A 17451-nucleotide genomic window follows, 5' to 3' on the forward strand; every position below is an offset into this window, starting at 1 on the left:
TTTGGATTCTAGTGCTTCATTCCATGTTACTCCCCATAGAGAATGGTTCTCCACTTATGACAGTGAAAAGACAGGTTGTGTGCATCTTGGAAATGACTATGCATGTGACATAGTGGGAGCAGGTGACATAAAGTTTTCTTTTGCAAATGGGTCTGCATTTGTTTTGAAACATGTGAGACATGTGCCTAAGCTGACCAAGAGTCTTATTTCAGTGGGTCAGCTAGATGATGCTGGCTTTCACACCACTTTTGGCTTTCAGACTTGGAAAATTCAGAAGGGCTCTATGCTTTTGGCCAGGGGTGCCAAGTGTGGGACTTTGTATCCCTTACATGTATCAGGGGTATTTGATCATGTTGTTGCAATAACCGAGCAGCCAAGCACTTCTTTGTGGCATTGTAGGTTGGGGCACATGAGCCAGAATGGAATGAAACTCTTATGCCGTTTGGGTTATGTACCATATTTCTCTGATTTTGAATTTTGTGAGCATTGTCTCTATGGGAAGCAGACTAAATCAGCCCATAAAAGAAGGGGAAAGAAAGCGTTTGAAATGCTTGATTTGGTGCATTCAGATGTATGTGGTCCCATGCCTACACGGTCATTAGGCGGGGTTGAATACTATGTGACATTCATTGATGATGCAACTAGGAAAGTGTGGGCTTATGCTATAGCTCGGAAGAGTGATGTGTTCTAGGTATTTCAGAAATGGCTGGCCTTGGTTGAGAATGAGTCAGGTAGAACGCTTAAATTCCTACGGACTGACAATGGTGGAGAGTATCTCTCTCATGACTTTCAGCATTTCTGTGATACACGTGGGATTAAGAGGGAGCTCACATCCCCTCGTACTCCAGAGCAAAATCTAGTTGCAGAAAAGATGAACCGTACCATTCAAAAAAGGTTGCAATGCATGCTTTCCAATGCAAGTCTTTCTGGTGGTTTTTGGGCTGAGGCAATGAAGACTACAGTGCATGTGATCAATAGATCACCTAGTAAGAGTTTGGATGGTGGTATTCTTGAAGAGGCATGGAGTGGCAAGAAGCCCTCTTACTCTCATTTGCGCATGTTTGGGTGTGAGGCATATGCACATGTGCCAAAAGAGCTTCGGAAGAAGCTAGATCCTAAGTCTAGGAAATGCATCTTTCTAGGTTATGGTGAAAGTGGAGAGATGGGCTATCGTCTTTGGGATCCAGAAGCAAAGAAGATCATACGCAGCCATGATGTGGTCTTCAATGAGAAGAAGATGCATAAGTCACCCATGAGGGATGTGGAAATGAGGAGAATCACTTTCCAGGATGTGAATCCACCTGCATATGTTGATAGACAGCAAGCTGTCCATGCACCAAATGTGCAAGAAATGGTACCACCAAGTACTCCCACAAGATACAATCAAGGGTAGATGATGGATCATCTATTGGTGGAAATGATGAGCCAAATGTGGCTGATATGCAGGTGGGACAGCAAGTTGAAATGCCCTTGAGAAGATCTTCTAGAGTATCTAGACCGCCTGATAAGTTTGTTCCAGGGGTAGACTATGTGATGCTTACTGATTGCGGGGAGCCTTCTTGCTACAGAGAGGTTATGATGCGTGAGGATCAACGCAAGTGGGAGTATGCTATTATGCAATCAGAGATGCAATCAGAGATCAGAAATGGTACCACCAAGTACTCCCACAGGTATACAATCAAGGGTAGATGATGGATCATCTATTGGTGGAAATGATGAGCCAAATGTGGCTGATATGCAGGTGGGACAGCAAGTTGAAATGCCCTTGAGAAGATCTTCTAGAGTGTCTAGACCGCCTGATAAGTTTGTTCCAGGGGTAGACTATGTGATGCTTACTGATTGCAGGGAGCCTTCTTGCTACAGAGAGGTTATGATGCGTGAGGATCAACGCAAGTGGGAGTATGCTATGCAATCAGAGATGCAATTAGAGATGAGTTCACTTATGAAGAATAAGACTTGGGACTTGGTTTCTTTGCCACATGGAAAGAAAGCATTGCCATGTAAATGGGTCTATAAAATGAAGGTCACAATTGATGACATGCCTAGGTACAAGGCCTGTTTGGTTGCTAAAGGGTTCAAGCAAGAGAAGGGTGTGGACTTTGATGAGATATTCTCTCCAGTTGTGAAGATGACCACACTTAGATGCATGCTTGGACTAGTGGCATCAGAGGATATGGAGCTTATGCAAATGGTTGTCGAGACAGCTTTCTTGCATGGGGATTTGCATGAGGAAATTTACATGGTGTAGCCGGAAGGCTTTGAAGAAAAGGGCAAAGAGCATTTAGTTTGCAAGCTGAAGAAGAGTCTCTATGGTCTTAAGCAAGCACCTAGAGAATGGTATCAAAAGTTTGATGCTTTCATTCGGTCCCAGGGTTTTAGAAGGAGTGAAATTGATCACTGCCTCTACACTAAAAGGGCTAAGGATAATAGCCTGATAATCTTGGCACTATATGTGGATGATATGCTATTGGCTAGCAAGAATACTTATGAGCTAGATGCATTAAAGGCCAAGTTGCATGAGGCCTTTGATATGAAGGATTTGGGACTTGCAGGTCATATTCTTGGTATGTGCATCATGCATGATCGGAGTAGGAAACTCCTTTGACTTTCACAAAAAGAGTATGTTACAAAAGTATTGCAGCGTTTCAATATGGAGGGGGGGAAGGCAGTGAGTACTCCATTGCCTCCATATGTGAAACTGAGTCACACAGATAGTCCCAAATCAGATGAGGAAAGGGCCATGATGGCCAAGGTTCCTTATGCATCAGCAGTTGGGAGTCTTATGTATGCTATGATAGCTACTAGACCAGACATTGCATTTGCAGTGGGAGTTGTTAGCCGGTATATGGCTAATCCAGGAAAGAGGCATTGGGAGGCAGTTAAGTGCATCATGAGGTACATGAAGGGTACCAAGGAGATGTGCATCTGCTTTGGTAAAGGAGACATGCGTGTACTTGGATACATAGATTCAGACTATGCAGGGCATGTGGATAGTGGGAGATCCACTTCTGGTTATGTGTTCACCTTTGCAGGTGGTGCAGTGTCGTGGATGTCTCGCACACAGAAGTGCATTGCTTTGTCTACCACAGAGGCTGAGTATGTTGCAGCCACAGAGGGTTTCAAGGAGGCTATATGGCTTGATCGGCTAGTGGGAGATTTGGGGATTCATACAGGTGTACCGACATTGCATAGTGATTCCATGAGTGCTATTCAGCTAGCACAGAATCCGGTCTTTCATGCAAAGACAAAACACATTGAGGTCAGGTACCATTTCATCAAGGAGGTACTTGAGGACAAGCGCATAGAGCTTGTCAAGGTTCATACAGATGATAACCCTGTAGATATGCTGACGAAGAGTCTACCTAGTCAGCGGTTTGAGTATTGTCGTGTATTGATGGGCATTGGATAGTATGCTCACTGGTTGTTCTCCCTTAAAGGCACATTGTCCTTTAAGTGGGAGGTTGTGGGGGTTAAAGGTCACTGTGCCTTTACCCCAGTTATGTACAATACTCAAACACATATATAAATGAATGAAAAAGAAGATTAGGGTGGTTCTGCACCCACCAAAACTTGTGTGCCTCTCTGTCTCTCTCTCTCTCCTTCTTCTGTTCTTGCTTCCGTTGAGAGCACTCTCAGCATCTTCTATGTGAGATGATCCCTTCTACAAAATGTGCACTCACAGCCTAAGCTCGGGCATAAGGGTAGTTAGTCAACTTGAGAAATCAACAAAAAGGCCATCAACATTTGGTGATCCTGCTAGGGAGAGATGTGTTGAAAATATCGAGTGGGAATTTGAGCGGAATGTTTTAGAACTAAGTGCACAGATTTTCATAGTAGCAACTTATGATGACTCGAGTGGAGCTTCAATTGCTACTCGTTAGGATATTGTGAAAATTTTCTCTCAAGACAATTTGATGACTTTATCATTTTACAAAGCTATCTGACGAGTAGTATTCGGAATAAGAATTGTTCTCAGGTAGCCCATTGTATCATTCAAGTAATACAAAATGTCTGCTGACTTAGGCTCGATGATGAGAGAGAGAGGTACACAACAAGAAGAGAAGATTATCTACATAGGGGTCGACAAGGTTGGCAAAATATGGAAGATTAGGAAGCTTCCATGAATTTTGAGCCAGTAAGATATGAGCAATGGAACCAAGGAGTGGATTCAAAAAGCCACCTACAAAGGCAAGCTAGAGGAAATGAGGACCTAGCTACATGTAGAGGGAATAGGGTTTTTGAATACCATACTGACTCTAGAAGTGAACTAGGTCTGAATTTGCATCCAAGAAGACCTAAACAATTCAATAGAGAAGCAATTTTTAGGTTCTAGTAGGAGGATTTCAAGCAGTCATCCATAGAAAGTCTCTATTCTAGAGAGCCCAATTAGACCAAGCCATCAGCATAGTTCTCCAAGCCAATAGCAAAATTTTGGCTTAGAAACTGGGCATACCTTGAGCCAAGAACAACAAAGTAGGTCTAGAGACAAAAGAATAGGAGACTAGAATAATCATCACAGCCGAGCTTCTGATCAAGAATCAAGGCAGAGTCACAAAAGCAAGAGTTCATAGCATAAGTTGTTGTCAAGACAGAGAACACCCAATCCTACCCCACCATCTAGAAATTAGACACCAAGTCCTATACTAGTATAGGGGTGTAGCACTACATGTTATCAACGATCAATGTTAGTAGTACCAAAGTTTTAGTAGCTGAAAAGGTGAGCATCAAAGCTTCCACCTATTAGATGACATTTCTACAAGCACATCCACATAGAGGAACGCCACCGTACTAATGACAAAAATGTTGATGAGGCACTAAAGAACCCAACACTATTAAGGTCAAATCTGCTACTCTAATTAAGGTCTAGTTCCATAACTTTAAAGAGACAAAGAATGAAGACCCCTATCATCAATTGGAGAGTTTCTTGCAAGTTTGCCACATTAATAGTGGTGTGACAAAAGAAGAGTAAATGAATTATTACCCATGTACACTCACTAAGACATCTTAATGATGGTTCAATTGATTTCCACTTGGTGACTTTAAAGATTGGCAAAAAATATCGAAGGCTTTTCTCAAAAGGTTCAGGCAATAAATAAATGAAGAATTTTTGCACACAAAGCTTAGCAATTTGAAGGACAAGGAACACGAGTCCATACAAGAATTTGTACTCAAGATGTGAGCTTTGATTAATCAACTTAGTACACCTCTAGATGACAAGTCATTGCGAGCATGACTTATCATGGGTTGCACTTAAATCGACCTCAAATCTTAAAAAATAGTCAATCTAGCCAAATCATGTGAAGAATTACCAAACCAAGATGTTGCTTTGGAGGAGAGTGCTCCAAACAAGAAGAAGACCAGAAAGAAGACCGAGTTGAGTGATGATGATGACGCTTTTACTAAGCCCAAGAAACTAAGATGATAGTGAAGAAAGCTTTGAAAGAAATGGGCTTTAGAGAAAAAATGATTCAAGAAGAGCAATAGTGCAATAAGTGTTCCAAGAAGGGACATAGAGAGGATGATTACAAAACCAAATATTGTGCAGCTTGTTCCAAGTATGGACATGATGAATCTACTATTGGTATGCCAAGAAAAAACTACCTAAGGTTAATTAGGTGGAACTTGACTCTAAGACTAAGGAGGCATGACCACCAAAACCAAATCAGGGTAAAGGCAAAAGCAAGAATGGTAAGGATAAAATGACGGTTCTTCAGAAATCCGACGCTATTTTTGTAATGGTAATCATACCAAGGCAGAATGTCTATTGTGGCAAGAATTTTAAAGCTACTTCAAAGTAATAGAGAATGACAAGAACTGGACTCTAGATGTCGGGTCATACTGGCAGAAATCTCGAGTTTGGTGGATGCCAATGTAGTGACTCATCACAACAACTTGTAAAACAAGAGGATAGTACAAACTCTGATAGGTGATCCAGATTGGAAGGCACAAAAATAACTAGGAAATTAAAAGGTAAAGCTCCAGCCATGGAACAACCTTCTGATTTGAGTAAAGTGCCACCATCAGACCACTCAGTTGAGACTTCCAATAGTAAGTCATCATATGGAACCTAGTTCTAAAAGAGACAAAGACCTTGAAATGGCATAGCCATGCAAGATCTTCCAACATTTGAAGGTAATCCTAATAATGCTGAATTATTGAAAATTGCCCCACATTACAAAGAGTTTCTTCTGCAAAAATTACAAAATAATGAACACCTTGTGAAATAACTAGAATCATTGGTTACCATTCCAATTATTAACACCCTAATGGTGGATGAAAGGTACCAATCATCAATGTGAAGATAAGAAGAAAAATGTATCAAGTGTCACTGTTGATGGTGGTTTTAGGAGTAAATATCATTTCAGTAGCCGTGGTCAACAAGCTAAAACTTAGGAGCATAAATCCTTCACCATTCTGAGTTTGAATGACCGTCGATAATGTAAGTTTGTTGGGTAGACCATGGTTAAAGAGTGCCAAAGTGTTACATGACTAGGAAACCAAGTTAATGACCATTAAAACAGGGGAAAGGAGGTGCAAATTTCCACTAATCCCAATAAGGTACCTAAAATTTGCAAACCTAAATATCTAGAAGTTTGAGACTATTTTCCACAAGATGTTGAGACTTGTATCATGGAAGTTCAAATCTCATCTATGGGAGAGCTTGAGCTCTTTTAAGTCATGGGGCTAAACTAAAGCAAAAGATCAATGAAGATAAAATCGTAGCATAGAAACACCTTTATCCCAACAACTTCATTAGGGATATCATTGGTGAAAGAGAAATAACTGAGCCCTAGCTCCCTAGCTCACAGTTACTCATCTTGGTTCTAAAAAGCTAATTCCTAAACCAACATAAGAATTAAATTTGAGGTCTGAAAAAGATCCCAAAATAGTTTTCATCAAGAACATGTGGTCAATGATTACCTCCAAGCAGTTAAAGATTTATTCTAGCAATATAAGGATGTTCTTCTTGGAGTTATATAGATTTGAAGGGGATTCCTCCAAAATGCTAGCATAGAATTCCATTGGTACTAGAAGCTAAACCTATTAGGCTATAGGATGAATTCTAACTATGCCAAACAAGTTAAGACTGAGCTAAATAATCTCATACAAGTTGGATTCATATTCCATTGATAGAAGTGACTAGTTACTCCCTATTGTGGAAGTACAAAAAAGGATGGGAAACTTAGAGTTTGTATAAATTATAGAAAGCTAAATCCTCAAACTATACTAGATCCTTTTCCTATTCCATTTACAAATGGTACCCTTGATGAAGCTACAGGACATGAGATTTACTCATTTATGGATGGCTATAGTTGCTATAACCAAATCTCTATTGCACTACTCAAGGATTAGATTGACACTACCTTAATTACTAAATGGGGTGTTTATGCTACCAAAGTCATGCCTTTTGGACGAGAACTGTACCTTCAACATTTCAAAGATTTATGGTTGAAACACTCAGAGACTATTTGACCGAGTTCATTGACATCTATTTCGATGATTTTTGTGTTTAGTCATCTTTTTTTGTTCATTTGAGATATTTGGGCAATGGTTGGATGTATTCTCTTGGCCTCTAAGGCTCTCAATGACCTTTTGGCTCACTAGATGTAATCTTTTGGCCTTTAAGTCTCTTATTAATTGCTGAGTTTTTACAAATCTAATCTCTTTTGTTCAATTTTTGCTCCATGAGGTTCGCAGTATAAACTATTGTTAATTTTTATCTAAACCACTCTGCAATAGTTGAGTGGTTATGCTCACTAGATGTAATCTTTTGCCCTTAAGCTCTCAATAATTGTTGGGTTTTTATAAATGTAAGATCTTTTGTTCAATTTTTGCTCCATGAGGCTCTCAGTATAAATTGTCGTTAATTTTTATATAACATATTATTGGATGTAGATGTAATCTCTTTTATTGAATTTTTACTCGATGAATTATAGTTGATTATCTGGATGGCATCACTGGGCCTCTAGTCAAACAAATGAAGGGTTTAGTCTCCACTATTGTTTGCAAAGAACATGATTGAGGAAAAAATTTTAAGAAGGTAAAATGTGAATTACTTGAAGACTTTGTATTGGAAAGTAGAGCTGATGTCACTAAAATTCAAGAGGCTCTTGATGTGAGTAGAGTGAGCAGAAAAGGATATGCTTCAATTTTTAGAGTTGTGTCATCTACTTTTAAAAGATCAACGGATAAAACATGTGCTGTTACCAACACCAGCACAAGTGTGGAAGGAACGAGGTATTCTCAACCAAGAAATTGATAAGTTCATTGGACAATATTTTCATATCGAAAGTGTATATGAAAGCGAAAAGGGAAGCACTACATATAACGCTTGGAATAATATTTTTGTAGATCTTGAACAACTGCAGAGACTAATGGTTGAGTTCTACAGTATCACATTTGAAGAATGTAGAGGAGTTTTGAGGTTTTAAAATTCTGAAGCACCAACATCCATTTGACCAGCCTACCCTAAATGACTATTTTGTCAACAAGATATAATAGGGCTTGGTGATCCACATAAAAGGTGAATTGATTGCCTAATAAGTAATGTCAAAAATTTTGTACACTTTAGATGATACAAAGGGCTTCTTGCTAGATGATACTATAATTCCATTTGGATTGTGTCATTAACCTGTTGGCATAGTAGACTAGGTAATCTAGTCTTCCATCTCATTGTGCATCCACATGAACACGAAAATGACATCCCATTTTGGTTCTCTCAGAATGGGTTTCTCAAAGGCATATTTCTTGAGTGTATGAAAAGCATGAGACAACTCAGGTGTCTATTGGATGTTCACATCCTTCTTGGTAAACTGATAAATGGAGTAGCTATTCTAGCAAAATCCTAAATGAATCACCTGTAAAAACTAATGAAACCAACAAAAGACTGTAATTGAGTCAGAATTGAAGGTTTAGGCATATGTGCAATTGCTTAGCTTTTCCCTTCCATCTTTGGAAATCGCATGACCAAGAAGAATACCAACTCAGATGCAGAACACACTTTTTGCAAGTTTCAATGAGATACCACCTTGGTGGGATCTAAAAGACTCTGGACAAAAAAAGCTGAATAAACACAAAAATCATCCAAATAAATGGCAATAAACACACTTTTTGCAAGATTCAATGAGATACCAACTTGTTGTGATCTATTAAATAATCCAAATTGTTCATAAACATTCCATGTCACATGTAGGAGCTAATTGTTTGTCTCGGTTACCATCACAAGTATGAGAAACCCATGTAAATACTAAGTTACCATATGCTAATCTCTTTGCAGTTGATTTTGCTAAAACTGAGTATGATGACTTACTCCCTATTTACTCCACTATTTATCAAGGGATATTTGTTGAACATATGTCAAAAGATTAGTATAGGCAATTAGCTATTAAAGCTTGCAAATATAGCTTGATAGGTGGATAGTTTTATCACATCAGGGTGCAGATGGTGTCCTTTTAGGAGGGTATTGCCACATGAGTGAGATATAGTGCTTGCTGAAGCACATAAAGGGCTTGCAGGAGGTCATTTTGTAGGAGACCTCACTACTAGAGAAGTCTTCCAAGCTCGATTGTGGTGGAGTACGCTGTTTAAGGATGCCCATTCCTATACTATTCAATGTGATGCTTGTTAGCACATGGGGTGAATGCTACTCCCTGATCATATGTTGTTGCAGCCAAGCAAGCTTTGGAAATATTTCTAGCGATGGGACCATGACTTTATTGTTCCATTTAAAATGACAAAAAATCATAATTAATATGTCATTGTTGAGAACAATTTTGCCAGTAAATGGGCAAAATCTAAAGTTGTCAAGGACAACTTGGCCTGAACCAGAGCAAAGTTTATGTGTGAAAATATTATTTGGTTGATATTTTTCCCTATAGAATTTTTCATTGAATCAAGCTACCCATTTCATGAATCAGGTCTTTGAATTATTGACCAAGGAATTCATGATTGTGCACTGAGTATCTACTACTTATTATCTTTATAAGTCTATACTGTGAGTCACTATTTTTATTGTGATCCCGATAAACAAGGGAGGGGTGTTTATGACACCTGTCTTCCCAAATAAGTTAAAATATGATTCTTATCATTTTTCATGTTGGATAATTGCAGGTATGGAGACCCCCCTCTTCAATAAAATTGATGCTTGTGACGACTTATCACAGCAGAACTTGTCTGTAGAGGATGCATTCTATAAGTCTTTTGCAAATTGTGCTCCTCTTGGTTTTTTGTAATGTCTCATAGCAGTTTTCTCTTTTGTTTCTATGACCAAAATTGTTTTCATTTCACTATGAAACATGGTTTTGTTGAGTCTTCACACACACACACACACACACACACACACATACACACACATTAATTTAGCTTAATAATCTCTCTCTCTCTCTCTCTCTCTCTCTCTCTCACACACACACACACACACACACACACACATATCTAGTTTCTCCAATTTACAGAGTCTTACAACCACCTCCCCTGCCCCCCTTCTTCTTTTCTGATATTTCTTTACCTACTAGCCCCTTTGTGCTTAAGTGTTACCCTAAACCCCCTAGTCCCCATGTATATAGTTATTAACATACATACACACATAGATATATATATATGTGTGTGTGTGTGTGTGTGTGTATAGATATATTAACCTTTTTTATTTACTTTTATTAGTTGGAAATCCCCTTTTTTAGTTTTATTTTTTTCCTCAACTTTCTTACCCCAACAATTTCCCCCTAACTATCCCTCTTTAATTTTTCAATTAAAAAACCCCCCCTCTCCCTCTCTTTTTTCTTTACCTAATAACCCCCTTTTTTTAATGCGTAAGTGTTATCCTAAACCCCCTAGCCCCCAATTATAAATTCATTATTTGACTCTATTTAAGATATATATATATGTGTATTAACTTTTTTAGTTACTTTTATTATTTACATTTCAAACCCCCTCTTTTTTGTTACCTTCATTTTCTTCCCCCAATTAATGCCTCCTAACTAATCCCTCATCGAATGTATCCCCCTCTTCAATTTTTTTCATTTTATATATTACGAAAAACCCTCCTGAATTGGGTGACCCAATTCCCCCCCCCTTCTCCCCAAAACCATTAGAAACCCCCTTTATTTGCCCCTTTAACACCCCCTTATTTGTTAGTTTTTGAGAAAAAGCCCCTTTATTAAGACCACCCCCTAGCAACTTAAATTTCCCACTCTTCTAACCTACTACTAACCTTTATGGCCTAACCCCAACCTACCCCTAACCCCAATCCTACTTTACCTAGCCCAAATTTCCCTTGTTACTGCCCTCCTAGCGCCTTGCACATTGAGTCTTCTTGTCTCCTTACCGTTTTTGCCTTACGCCTTCCTTTATCTTTTTCTCCTTGCTTGCTTTCATTCTCCCCTGTCTCCCTTCTACAATCTCTAGGCTCCATTCTCGTGATCTCTTTGTTTTCCCTCAAGTCCTTGGGTGCCGTGGCAACTCTTCTCCACCTTCGACTTTCATCTTGCTCAAGTTTGCTTCACTGTAATTCTTGGTTTTGTGACACGGTTTTGTCTTCGGTGGTCTTCCTCTTTGCTTGGCTTGGACTACATGGCTTGTGCTGCTCCTTGAGCATCCTTCATGACCATTACTAGCTCATGCTACCTCCGTTATCACAGGTCTCTTACAATTCACACTTCTCCTCTAGTTCTTCATTTTCTACTCACTTTATGGCTTCCTTACGCATCTTCCTTCTCTGACTTGTTGCGTGTGTATATGTTGCTACTCAACGGCATGTTCCAGCTTCGATTACCAATGCACATCCCTTTTTCAACAATCAACTGCTGCTCATGTAGCCTCATCACCACTCATAGAGCCTCCCTCTCACACTCTTACTTCATTTCTTAGACTCAAATTTCAATGAGGTCACAGCTTTGCCCATTATCTCTCACATGCTCATCCATTTAAGGGCTCCAGAGCTTCTATCATCTCCCACATGACGTTGCCAGTTCCTTGTCTAGCCACTGCATGCATCACTCGGTTGCTCTCTTCTCCTCTCCCTTACGTGTTGCCTACTCACAAGAATTTCACATGTTGCTCGATGTTTTTCTGTTCACTCTCATTTAAGCATGATGATTCATTGTTGCCAAGAGTTTTAGGCAATCAATCAATGTGCGATCACAACTGGGCCTTCATGGTTTTGGGCCACTTAGTGTTGTGCCATCACACCCCACCTTTATTGTACTTTTGTGCTCTTAGACTCTTCTCCCGTTTAGGGCTCGTCTTGTGCTTTCTTTGCCGTTGACGTTGTCTTTTGGTTCCATGCTTTTCTTAGTTATTTTATGTTGCTTGGACACGCTTCATGCCTTTTAGGCCCTTTGGCCACCCTTCTCGCCTAGTTGCTTACCTGGTATCCTTAGTGCATCACGGTTACTTGCTCCTTCCCCTTCAATGTCATTGCTCGTATTTGTCTCTTTATAAATTATATAGATGTATTTATCTCTTTACTATATATATATATATAGTAAAGAGATAAATGCATCTATATAATTAATAAAGTTACTTCTTATACATATATAAAAACTTTATTTCTAATGTACTAATTTTCCACCCTCTTTTAGTGAATTTTCTTTACTTTTTGAAGTATTTTATGACTTATTTTTAGCTTTGTAGCGTTAGATTTTTTGGGTAAAATTTTCTTTTCATTTTCCATTGATTCATATATATGTTTATTTCCTTATATTGTTATTTCTATCCTTAATTCCATTATTAATTGTTTATATATATATAGCATTTTTATAGGTACTCCTTTAAGTTACTTATTTTCTTATTGGTTCCTTATTATGATGTGCTCTCCCTAACTTTATTTAAACCTTTTAGCTCTAGCTCTTAGATCATAGGAGTAACTTATTAATTATCATGATTCTTTTTTGTTTAGTTGTGCCTTATTAAAAAATTTCTTGATTTTCCTTGTTTATATCAAATTAGTTCTTTGTCTTTCTGGCCTTAACTAACAATTTCCCACCCTTAACTAACATTTTATTCTTTATTAAATTTTTTATAAGGGGCCCTTATACAACCTTCTTGTCCCTTCCTAATTTTTTCTTTATCCTTCATCCCTTCTTAATTTTTTGCAAAATTTGTCATTTATATATTCATTTAAACTTTCGTTAATGCAAAATTTCTCATTTATATATTCATTTAAAGTTTAGCCTAGTTAAAGAGACTCCATGCAATTATGCCTTAGCCTTGACTTTCAATGTCTTTATACTAAGTATGATTTCATTATAACCGCTTTCATTGTTTAAAGATTTATGATTAGTAGTCTCGCTTGGGTGTGGGCTACCCCCCAAAATTACATTCTATATTTATTAAAATGGTGATTCATCCCTTGGTGACTATAGTGTCGACTTTTTATCAATTGTTGTAGACTAAGTCGGTTTAATATGTTATTATTCCTCTTTGGTTTATAAAATAAAAAGTTGAGAGTGACTAACTAAGGGAGTGGAGTATCCCCCACTTCAAAATTTTATTTTAAGGGTGTGGACTACCCCCCTTATTGTACCACACACTTAGGTGGCAGACTAATGATGGATTTGTGACATTGATTGTACATATAACATGGTATTTGCAAAATTTTAATATTTGTGAATCTAGATGGATGTCTTTGTTCCTAGGTAAAGTAATAACATGCCAGGGAATACAAGCATTACCTATCTACCTAATTGAAACACTGATGTTTTAACACCTAGTTTTTCTTGGATGGTGGTAGTTAAGTGGACCCTGATGGATTCAACACTTTTGTGCTAATTCTTTACTTAATTTTGCAAAATCAATAAAAAGCCTGGACTACTAGACGGATTCAACACTTTTGTGCTAATTCTTTACTTAAGTTTGCAAAATCAATATAAAGAAAAAATCTATTGTCGATGATCTGGCTCATGTCCTTACCAAATTTTTGGATTGTAATATTACCAAAAGTTACTTCATGGGTTTGGTTATAATAATACATTTGGAATTAAACTTAATTTGAATTTTTTAAGTATTTATTCTCCATATTTGAATTATTTCTAGTCAATGTTGTTAAGATATTCTATGACTGAATCGCTTGTATGGTTCATTTCAAGCCTTGTTCCATGCACTAGTGGAACCACTCTGTTTTCTTTGTCCATGCAAATAATCGACAATTTCGAGAGGTACCACACTTGCCTTGTACCAAATAAGTAATTAATACCAAATAATTACAAAATTACAAAACAAAATTTGTACATCACAAAAGGTCTTCTATTAAAACCCCTTGACAAAATTTAGTATTTACATCTCTAGTGAAATACCTCAAGGTAAATTACAAATAAAAAATAATATAAATCGACATAATCTTATACAACATTACAAAAAAACCAAATAATATAAAGAAAATTCAATAAAAAACAACAATAAGTAATTAATACCAAATAATTACAAAATTACAAAAAAAAACTTGTACACCACAAAAGGTCTTCTATTAAAACCCCTCGACAAAATTTAGTATTTACATCTCTAGTGAAATACCTAAAGGTAAATTACAAATAAAAAATATTAAAATTTTCACACTATTTACATATCCAGTAAAATACCAAAAGGTATTTACATATCCAAAATACTAAAAAGTTCACAGAAATTGTTCTTCACATCTTCTTGGGAGTACCCACAAACAAAATTTATGACAGTTTTTGAACACCGGCTCCTGCAACAAACATGATGCCAAAAGAACATTACAATTCTCAAACAACAATGCTCTAACTCCTTGTGGCCAATTCTCCGAGATAAACTTCAAATCATCAGACTTCAAATTCTGAAAAAGATCAAGAACCTTCGCTAATCCTTCTTTAGTACCCGTAAAAACATCCAAAGAGCAAACACCTACACCCGATTGACACCCGATTGCACACTAGTTGAGGCATCCCCAAGCACAGATCGCACACCGGCTGAAGCATCCCCACCAGAAACAGTGACGGAATACCCGGCAACTCTCTCTCCAATAGCAACCGAACCAGTATTCTGAAAGCCACCAGATTCAAGACCACAACTACCCGACAACTCAACAATGGCACTATCCCCCTTCTTAGCAAACCCTGCAACATCATTTCCACTAGAAACACACCGAACCGCAGAATGACTGTCACCACCAAGAACACCAGAAAACCCGAGATTAAGAGCACCAAGCGTAGCAACAACAGGCGGATCCGCAACCCGATCAACGCCAACAAACACATCCCAAACGGAATCAAGACTAACATTACAATCCTGCCACAAGACAAACAATTAATGCTTAAAATACATAGTCTTGAAGAACATCCCCAGACACAATTGAAAAACATAATGAAATTACTCACAATTCTGGATGAATTCTCTTCCTCCACAAAAATTGCGGAATCAAGACTAACATTACAATCCTGCCACAAGACAAACAATTAATGCTTAAAATACATAGTCTTGAAGAACATCCCCGGACACAATTGAAAACCATAATGAAATTACTCACAATTCTGGATGAATTCTCTTCCTCCACAAAAATTGCACGAACACCATCGACTCACCTTGCATACTGACCAATTTTCTTTTTGAGAACCTGACTATATTGTTTCAAATCTCCTCCACTATCGTAAGAATTGGACAATACATCCAGTGCGTCCCATACTTGACATTTAGCACTATGATCATAACGCCTAAGCGCATCCACCGTTTTATGCTTGGTAACCAACATCGCAACATCAGTAGGCATATTGCAAAGCATCATCCTACTCATTGCGGTACTCCTCAGACTCCGATTCAAAACATGAGAAACGTCCAAACCACACGTTCGCATCATGTCATAGATGATTGCTCCCAGAGTCTTCCTTCCAACCCGGTTGTGGCTATATCACACCTGCCAATCAAATCAAACCATCAAAACAAAGTTTCAAGGACACATATTCCAAAATACAAGCAAAGTCTTACCATGCCATGAGGATTTCCAATCAGTTGCAAGAAAAGGAACTGCAAATGACATCACGCTCATCCTCCTTAGGCAAGTGCTTCTCGTACTGGCAGAATGTCACAACAATGTATGATTCCCGAACATGAAAAGGAGGCCTAAAATCCTCTTTCTTATAATGCTTCAAATCAACCTTATAATTCTTCGAGAGCCTCTCATTATATCTACCACAAACAATGAAAAACACATCAACATACGACAACACAGAACAATGAAAACTACTAAACAAGAAAACAAAAACACTTACTCTATGAAATCTCCTATGGAATCAGACCCCAAAAGAATCTTTCCTCTCTAGCATGTAAAGCTCAGCGCCACCACACACACAAAAGCGACTCAAACAATACAATGCAAGACGTCTTTGCAAGCCTCGAGGTGAAGTTATGCCGAAATCAATATTCTCTAGAATCATTCTCTCCTGATCAACACCTATCACAGAACTCTTCGACTGAGATCTGGAACACCCCTGCTTCACCGAACGAGCCATAGCAGCCAAAATACTCTTCTGACTCGAACGAAACATAGGATTATAAACAGAACCCTCTACGCTATTTACGTGCACACCACTACCATCTCCCAAAGCTGCGACATCCATAGACTCTTCCCCCGCACAAGGCTAGAAGCTTGTCATATCCGCCATCAAAAGAAGACGCAAAACACAAAAAAACAATCAAACACCAAAGCTCTAATTCAAATTGACTACCAAAGACGCAAACCCAACAACATACCACTGCGCAGCATCGCACACCATCCCAGCATCCCAGAATCGCACCATCCCAGCAACAAAGCAACAGCATCGACACAGCAGCAAAGCAAGACCATCCCGCACTCGCCAGCATCATGAAGGACGCACAACTCCAAAACCTCCCCGAAACACATGCAACCAATCCCTTGCAAGCACGTGGCCCACTACCAGTTAACCGCAGTTAACACACACATCACCTCACATAAAAGCCACATCACCTCCTCAGGCCCATTTTCCCTATCCGTAGGTGCTATGGTTTTGCCCATACCATGGAGTCCCTCTTTCAATATCGGAGAGTTCCTATATCATGAATTCCCGGTTTGGGTGGAGGAAATTATTGCAAGCACGCTTGGAAGAACTTTGCTCGTGCCCCCCAAAACTCGGAAGAAGTCTGCCCTTCGCAGGGCATGGATCCTATGGGATCGTGGACAGCCTCCCCCCATGCATGTTATATATGCAAGACATTTGGCATTATGCTAGGGATTGTCCGGAGGGCATGATGTTTGAGGGCATGATGAAGCTACAAGGCCACCAAAATCAGTAGGAGGCCCTTGGCCACAAGGAGGAATAGGACTATTGGCATTTTCTGGTAAACCTACACATGGGGGTTTACTAAGGTTCGTGGATTTTATACCATGTGGCAATTGTTTCGATGGCTCACGAACGCGAGATAGCGCAGTGTAAATCAGGCCATGTGCGTGAATTCCTTTTGGGTCGAATGCGACCGAATGCA

The 17451-nt window shown here is 38.7% G+C and overlaps 1 protein-coding gene across 5 annotated transcripts; it reads right to left on the reverse strand.

Annotated features, from left to right (window-relative positions):
- Nucleotides 1–14469: 14469 nt before the first annotated feature.
- On the reverse strand, nucleotides 14470–17081 carry LOC147893536 (uncharacterized). 5 transcript variants are annotated; one of them, XM_087386622.1, is made up of 6 exons: nucleotides 16987–17081; nucleotides 15937–16137; nucleotides 15482–15865; nucleotides 14864–15115; nucleotides 14601–14683; nucleotides 14470–14508 (listed from the first exon to the last, which is right to left on the reverse strand). In XM_087386622.1, exons 3-6 carry the CDS (start codon nucleotides 15541–15543, stop codon nucleotides 14489–14491), a joined length of 417 nt encoding a protein of 138 aa, XP_087242748.1. In that variant the 5' UTR covers nucleotides 15544–15865; nucleotides 15937–16137; nucleotides 16987–17081; the 3' UTR covers nucleotides 14470–14488. The 5 variants fall into 5 exon arrangements, 4 of the variants coding, with proteins under 4 accessions (XP_087242748.1, XP_087242749.1, XP_087242747.1 ...); XM_087386623.1 differs by lacking the exon at nucleotides 16987–17081 and adding an exon at nucleotides 16702–16926 and having other exon boundaries at nucleotides 16024–16137; XM_087386621.1 differs by lacking the exon at nucleotides 16987–17081 and adding an exon at nucleotides 16702–16924.
- Nucleotides 17082–17451: the final 370 nt, after the last annotated feature.

This window comes from Dipteris shenzhenensis, chromosome 15, assembly GCF_047967505.1.
Source record: "Dipteris shenzhenensis isolate YYH24624 ecotype China chromosome 15, Dip_SZ_1.0, whole genome shotgun sequence".
NCBI classification, from domain to species: Eukaryota; Viridiplantae; Streptophyta; class Polypodiopsida; order Gleicheniales; family Dipteridaceae; genus Dipteris; species Dipteris shenzhenensis.

Coding starts and splice junctions, on each gene's coding strand:
- LOC147893536 (XM_087386622.1), bottom strand. CDS start 15,543: ATGCAAGGTGAGTCGATGGTGTTCGTGCAATTTTTGTGGAGGAAGAGA. Junction 15,116..15,481: donor AAGAGAATTCATCCAGAATT/GTGAGTAATTTC, acceptor TGGTGGTGACAG/TCATTCTGCGGTTCGGTGTG. Junction 14,509..14,600: donor CAATTTCTGTGAACTTTTTA/GTATTTTGGATA, acceptor ATTTACCTTTAG/GTATTTCACTAGAGATGTAA.